Here is a 7,467-nt window from a genome sequence, read left to right on the forward strand (position 1 = left end):
TTGTGCTGCTGGGAAAATTCTTGAACAAATCCATGTGTTCCCTCATCCCCCCTCCCCCCGGCTTTAGCCACAGGGTTAGATGGAATACCCTCCAGGCTCCTCCCGGGTGATAGGGCCATTCAGCCTCTGAGCTGTTCATACCTGGATGGCATCCCCTTCAGGATGCGGAGCTGGCCTGCACTGACTCCTGCAAACAGTTCCTAGAGCAGGTATCAGGGTCGCTTGCCCTTTAAGAGGGCTCCTAGCTGCCCGAGCGGATGAGAAATGCGCAGAACTATGGGAGGATAGGAGTGTGATGGGCTTTAAGCATGAGCCAAGGAAGGCATGAATGAGCTGTACCTCACCCAAGATCTGACGGCAGAGATCAGTAAACTTCACGATGTGCTTAATCTCAAACCCTAGTCTAACGCCAGTCTTCCTGCAGACAGTTCCGAGAGCAGGTCTTGACGTCGCTTGCCCTTTAAGAGGGCTCTCGGCTGCTCGAGTGGGTGAGGATCAGTGTGTTCAGATTGATATTAGACTAGGAAAACAAACCTTAGTTAACTTTTATTTTCATTTCTGCTGCTGCTTTGCTGCACCTCCTTTCTCTTCCCTTCAGGGTTTGCTGTGGTTCTCACTGGTCTGTTTCTGTAGCCTTCCAGGAGAGAGGAGAGCATTTTGGGGACTGAAAGCTTCAAGTTCCTGCCAAGGAACTGGTTCCTGCCCTCCGTGGTTGGTGAGGAGGGTAGTCTGCATATTTAGCTAGCTAGTTATTTGCATGTGAAGTCCCCGGAGGCTTACAGACTGTTGAGAGGTTCTGCAAGGCATGCAAACAAACAGACCAACAGGCTGCAAAGTTCTTGGAGCTCTGCAGCATTCCGGTGTGTGAAAGGCTCTGAGAAGTCTCATCCCAGCATTTCCAAACTTCTTTGAGCCTAAAACTCTTTTCTCTCATACCTGGTCCCAGACCCCCACAAAACATGTTTTGCAGAACTTCTGCCAACTTTGGGATAGCTTACCCCCTTCCTATTCTGGGAAAGGTTTTATTGCTTGTAGACCCCTCAGAAGCTAGCGTGTGGTGTACGTGGGCTGTTTTCCTCAGCTCAGCCTGGGTCATGAACAAATGGGCAGTTTGGCCTGAATCTTGGGGCAGGTTGGGGAGAGCACATAGACTCTGTGATTTGGGGAGTGGGAGAGCTTTGACCTTGGGGAGAGGAGAGCCATTGGTTTTTAGCCTAAGCCAGCTCTTTTACGTTTTGCTTCTGGGACTTGTCCCTGGAAATGTGTGAGCTACTGGCCTCTATTCTGATTTTCTTGTGCCTCGTGAGTTACATACGACATCCTGCGCCTAATATTTTGTGATGTCTCTCCCGATACTATTAAGGTGGTTTTGTAATTTACATGGCTTAAAATCTAATGTTACTAAGGTTGGGAGCACTCCTTTGAAGGGAAGATAAACAAGTTTCATCTTGTGAGCCAATTTCTAATATTTGATGGTGGCTACACTGTGACAAGAAAGGTTTTTGAGCTTGTTTGGGGTCAATGGATGGGCACAAGAGTGCCCAGTGGCGGTACCTGGGACAGGTTTTTGTTACTTGTCTTTTTAAGTTGAAAATTCACCCTTCTGTGCAGTCTAACTGAAAATGAAAGAGACCGCGCCTGGGCAACATGGCAAAAACCCATCTCTACAAAAAAAACTACAAAAGATTAGCCAGGGATGGTGGGGCATGCAGTAGTCCCAGCTACTTGGGAGGCTGAGGTGGGAGAATCACCTGAGCCTGGCAGGTTGAGGCTGCAGTGAGCTATGATCACACCACTGCACTCTAACCTGGGTAACAGAGTGAGACCCTGTCTCAAAAGAAAAAAAATGGTTTTTAACTCAAATGGGCAGAGTTTGGGCTGTACCTATGCAGTGGCCATTTGAACCTCACAACAGTGGGGTTTTAAACTAGTGACAAAGGCACAGGTGCTTGCAGGCTGCCATGTTGAGATGGAAACGGCCATATGTGTCATCATGTTAAACTGTCAAGTGTTTCAAGCTGTTCTGCTTGAATTTTGAAGACACCTGGATCTTTTTTTTTTTTTCAATATTTCAAAATAAGCATGGCAGGCTTCTATTGAGGTTTGAACTTTTCTCATTTCTAAAGAATTAGAGTTGTAACTTCGTGTTAGTTGTAAGTTTGGAGTTTGGTCGTCACCCAATTTGGAAAGCTGTTTGCTTAAGACATAACCGTATTATAATAATAGAAGGGAGGGAGTAGAAAGCTGATGAACCCTTGTTGCTTATAGCAAACTTCCTGCTGTTTAAAATGCACAGAGACTATTTTATCAACTGACTGTACTTAGCACGCAATTGGTATTTTCATTGTTTTACCATTTTATTGAGGCTATCAAGTGGGACTTCAGACCTTGCTCTGAGCAGAACCACGTGTGTATTTATACCTACGGGATATTCAGCTTTGAGATGGGCACCCAAATGCTGAGGGGAAGTGGGGTCCATCCTCTGAGGTCCAGGGTCCTACTTCGTGAGCTCAGGTGTGTTCACCTGTGGTTCAGTGTACCTCGACCCCTAAGCCAAGTGATCGTTTAGTGACTTGCAGCAATGTGGGAAGTGAGGGGACCCCTGCCATACCCCCCAACATCCGCTGTAGAGCACCGACCTTCATCCCGCACCCTGGTCCTCCATGGTGCAGCAGCATCTCATGGGCCTTGCGGCTCTCAGAGCTCGTGGTTGGAACCCTGTCCACTTGTCCCAAACCTGGCGGGGCAGCTGCAGATAAGGTTTGGACCCCCTGGTGTCTCTATGGATTCTGAGTGCCCGGGAGGGGAGGGGAGTGGGAAGGGTGGCATCCTGGCCTCCAGGATAAATGCCTGGAATATAGGGCAGCGCCACGGGCACTTGGAGACCCTGTCCTGCGCATCTGCCAAGCCTGGCAATTTTTAGAGTTTTTTGAAATGTTTTGATACTTTTTGATACAATTTGCTAATAACTATTTTATAGAATGCCTGACGGGGGGTTTTCCACCTCATCCCCTTCCTCCGGCCCCTTGATTTGTGCTGGACAACAGATGGCCAGTGGTCAGCACCAGGACCTCGCCTCGTGTGGCTTTGTCTTGGATCTTGCCCTTCTCCGTCGCTGATGCGATGCAGCTCTAGAATTTCGTGAAGCTGCATGCAAAGTTGCACGCAGCCCATGGGTATGACTGTCTCAGGCCCCCAGCTGATTTGCCAAGAGGAAACCTTAACTCCCTTGAGAGGGTCTGCATTTCTTCCAGAGCTCCTACCTCAGTGGTGTGCACAGAGTTGGAGAGACACCTGAGGGCCGGTCCACGTCTCACCTTTGCCATACGGGTCATTTCTTGATCAAATATATGACTGGGGTCCTGGTTTACTCCCGTCCACCCTTTCTTTTAAAGTATTCTTAACATGAAATCCACAAAAGCAGAAACAATGAACCATTCTTGCACTTTACAGAATCATTGTCCTTAGCTTTAGAGGTTGTTAATTTCTTGTTGTTTTTAACATGAATAGAATGTGTGGTTCTGAAGGTGTGTGGGGGTCTCAAGAAATTGTCCTTTGGGGCTGGGCGCGGTGGCTCACACCTGTAATCCCAGCACTTTGGGAGGCCAAGGGGGGCGGATCACCTGAGGCCAAGAGTTCGAGACCATCCTGACCAACATGGTGAAACCCCGTCTCTCCTAAAATACAAAAATTAGACAGTCGTGGTCACCTGTAATCTCAGCTCTTCGGGAGGCTGAGGCAGGAGAATCATTTGAACCCAGGAGGCAGAGGTTACAGTGAGCCGAGACTGCACCACTGCACTCCAGCCTGGGTGACAGAGTAAGACTCTGTCTCAAAAAAAGAAAAGAAAAGAAATTGTCCTTTGGTTGCCTAAGTTACCAGAGTTGAATGAATGTACACATTTCGGTAGTTGGGGGGAGGGCAGAGCGGATAACGCCTTCCTTGTCTATTTCCTTTGAGAAAAGACGCTCCACCTTTTCTCAGTTACTTAAAGCCATCTTTACAGATTGCTTGTAATGTAAGGAAAGAGTCCTGTCCTTTGGATTGATTGAGGTTAAGTCATCAACCACTAGCCCCCTTTCAAAATCAGCGAGATATTTGATGATTAAGTGATTCATTGGGTATGTTCTGGCTACTGATGTTACTGAAATCTGCAATTGTGTATGTTTTTTCATTTGTTGCTTTTGTTTTTGTAATTTTATGACATTCGAAGTTTCTGTGTCTTAACTCTTTTTAATTAATTTTCTGCACGTTGCTTTTTTCTCTGTTTTTAATTCCATACAGAGTATTCAATTCTTGAAACACATTAAAATAATTTGCTTGCTAGGGTATGGTTTACTTTATAATTACATTCCTAGTCTTGTGTGGTTATTGTAATGATCTCTGGTCCTAATTTCTCTGCCCGTATGAAAAAGAACCCCTTGCATGTTGATCCTAAATATAATTTGGAAATTAACCAGACTTCCTTTTAGTGTTGTGGGGAGGCTGGGACATTTCAATTCTGCTTTCATTGTGTGTCTAATTACTGTATTTTGCCAGGAATTTCATTCAGATCCTTGATTGCAGCGCTAAGTCCCCGTGACCTGAAATGAAACTATTTGCTTAAATGTGTGTCAACTGGGGTAATTTGATTAGAAAAGAAACACAGAAACCAAGGAAAACAGCTTATGACAAAAGGTGTGCTATCTTTATCAGAAAAAATGCAATCACTATACTATAAGAACCAGCTCTGTTTTCCTTCGGGTGCTTCCCTGTCTTGCTGGGGTTTTGCAAGGCCACCAGCAGACAAGCCAAGGCACGGCTGTGCACCCTTTCCTTATCCCTTCAGCAGGTCAGCATCGGGAGGGTGTAGGAGGGGTACCTACGCAGCCATAACACCTGGTAAGGTAACGGTTAGAATTTGCCTCTGAGCCAGTGAGCCCCAAACAGGACCCACTGCCAGGTGCTGACTTCCTCACCTGGATTCTTTCGCATCCGCTTCAGAAGCATCTCAGGTTAGGTTGATAGTCTCCCGATTTTCCAGGTGAAGAATCCTAAGCTCAGGTTAATTACCTTACCCCAACTGAATTGTCTTCCCCAACACCCGCCAGCCAGTCAGTCGTTGCCTTGGTTTGGGTTCTCTTCAATGCAGAACCTTAGACAAGGACTTGGACACAGGTAGGGTGGAGAGGTGGTCCCCTGGAAGCCAGAATGTCACGAGGAAGGGAAGAAGGCCCACGAGAAGGTGATTTATTGTGAAGTAACAAACCCCAAGCCACAGCTCCCAACAATATTTATCATTGCGGATGACTCTGTGGGTTGACTGGGCTTGGCTCAGAGGCTCTCCACTGAGGCTCCTGCACGGTCACATGGTCATGGACGGGTAGTGGCTCTTGAAGGCGTGAATGAGAACACACAGCTCCTCCAGCATCTCCCTCTCCCTTTCTTCTCTCTCCCTCTCTCCCTGCCTTCTCACTTCCCCTTCTCTTCCCCGCCCCCCAATCTCTTTCTCTCTCTTTTTCTCCTTGTTCACTTTGGTCTTGCTCTCTCTGGTCTCTTCACTTGACCTCACCTAGATTTCTTACATGGCAGCCAAAGGCTCCCAGAGCAAACGTGACAGGTGTAATGAGCAGAGGCCACGTGGCTTCTTCCAGCACCTCCTGGGAAGTCAGGGACTCAGGTTTGCTGCATTTCACCCCTTGAGGCCATCAGAAAGAGTCCCCCAGGTTCAGGTTGCTGGCCCTGCGAGAGGTGTCAGCTGTGTCTCCTCCCTGACCCTGGAACCCTGTCTGCAAACCACGGGAGGAGCTGGGTGCAATGGCTCGCGCCTGTAATTCCAGCACTTGTGGAGATCTAGGTAGGTGGATCACTTGGGCCCAGGAGTTTGAGACCAGCCTGGGCAACACAGGGAGACCTCTGACTCTATTTTAAAAAAAAAAATTATTTTTTTGAGACAGTCTTGCTGTGTCACCCAGGCTGGAATACAGTGGCAGGATCTCAGCTCGCTACAACCTCCACCTCCTGGATTCAAGCGATTCTCCTGTCTCAGCCTCCTGAGTAGCTGAGATTACAGGCACGTGCCACCACACCCAGCTAATTTTTGTATTTTCTTAGTAGGGATGGGTTTTCACCATGTTGGCCAGGCTGGTCTTGAACTCCTGACCTCAGGTGATCTGCCCATATCAGCCTCCCAAAGTGTTAAGATTACAGGCATGAGCCACCGCGCCTGGCCCTTTTTTTTTTTTTTTTTTTTGAAACGGAGTCTAGCTCTGTCACCCAGGCTGGAGTGCAGTGGCGCGATCTTGGCTCACTGCAAGCTCCACCTCCCAGGTTCAAGTGATTCTCGTGCCTCAGCCTCCCGAGTTGCTGGGATTACAGGCGCCGACACCACACCTGGCTAATTTTTGTATTTTTAGTAGAAACGGGGTTTCACCATGTTGGCCAGGATGGTGTCAAACTCCTGACCTCAAGTGATCCACCCCCCTCAGCCTCCCAAAGTGCTGGGATTACAGGTGTGAGCCTCAGTGCCCAACCTACGTTGTATACTTTCAGTGTATACAAGTCAGTGGGTTTTAGTACCTTCATTTGTGAAATATCTCAAAATACAACTTTTTTGAAAAAGCTCTGCAGGGGAAGGATGTGCAGCAAGTTAGAGGAGCAAAGTGCTGAGAACGTGGTGAGAAATGGGAGCTGGCATATCACAGAAGTCTGTGAGCTCAGGAAGGAGGTGATCTGATTCGTTTTCAAAGGAGAGCTTTGGCAGCTGCTGGGTGTGTGTGTGTGTGTGTTCACGTCTACGAATTTTAACAAATAACCAATTATTCACAGAAATCAAAGCCCATTAATGGATGCATGGATAAACACAATGTGGTCTGTCCGTGCAACGGACTATTATCCAGTCCATAATACAGAATTAAATTCTGATCCACGCTACAACATAGATGAACCTTGGAAACGTGATGCTGAGTGAAAGAAGCCAGACACAAAAGGTCACATGATGTATGATTCCATTTCTGTGAACTGTCCAGAATTTGTCAGAACAGGCAAATTCAGAGACAAAGTAGATTCGTGGTTGCTTAGGGCTGGCGTGGGGACGAGGATGGATGGGGAGCAACAGCTCAAGGGCACGGTATTTATCTCTGTGATGATGAAAATGTTCTAAAACTAGGTGATGGTTGCACACATCTGTGACTGTACAAAAAATTGAATCGTACACTTTGGGTGAAATGTATAGTATGCGAATGATATCTCAATAAAGTTGTTTAAAAAGCAATATTTCCCTCCATTCTCGGAATTCTGTGTCTTGGTCTCCTAGATAGCTACAGGGTGAGAGGCAGAATTCAACTTCCCTGCTTAGATTCTAAAACTGGGATTAAAACGGTGAGATGAGACTAGAAGGCAACTTTCATCTCAGGTCTGCGTGAGAGCAGAGCTCAGGGCATCCTCTAGGGGGCGCCCTAGAGCAGCAGTCCTGAAAATGTGGTCCCT

General features: G+C 47.3%; 1 protein-coding gene across 1 annotated transcript; it reads left to right on the top strand.

Moving 5' to 3' along the window:
• Window positions 1-941: 941 nt before the first annotated feature.
• On the top strand, window positions 942-4,456 carry LOC112613846. Its single transcript, XM_025369729.1, has 2 exons — window positions 942-1,264; window positions 2,572-4,456. The coding sequence occupies exons 1-2, from the start codon at window positions 960-962 to the stop codon at window positions 2,921-2,923; spliced, it is 657 nt and encodes a 218-aa protein (XP_025225514.1). The 5' UTR covers window positions 942-959; the 3' UTR covers window positions 2,924-4,456.
• The last annotated feature ends 3,011 nt before the right edge of the window (window positions 4,457-7,467 follow it).

Source organism: Theropithecus gelada, chromosome 20 (genome assembly GCF_003255815.1).
Source record: "Theropithecus gelada isolate Dixy chromosome 20, Tgel_1.0, whole genome shotgun sequence".
Taxonomy (NCBI): domain Eukaryota; kingdom Metazoa; phylum Chordata; class Mammalia; order Primates; family Cercopithecidae; genus Theropithecus; species Theropithecus gelada.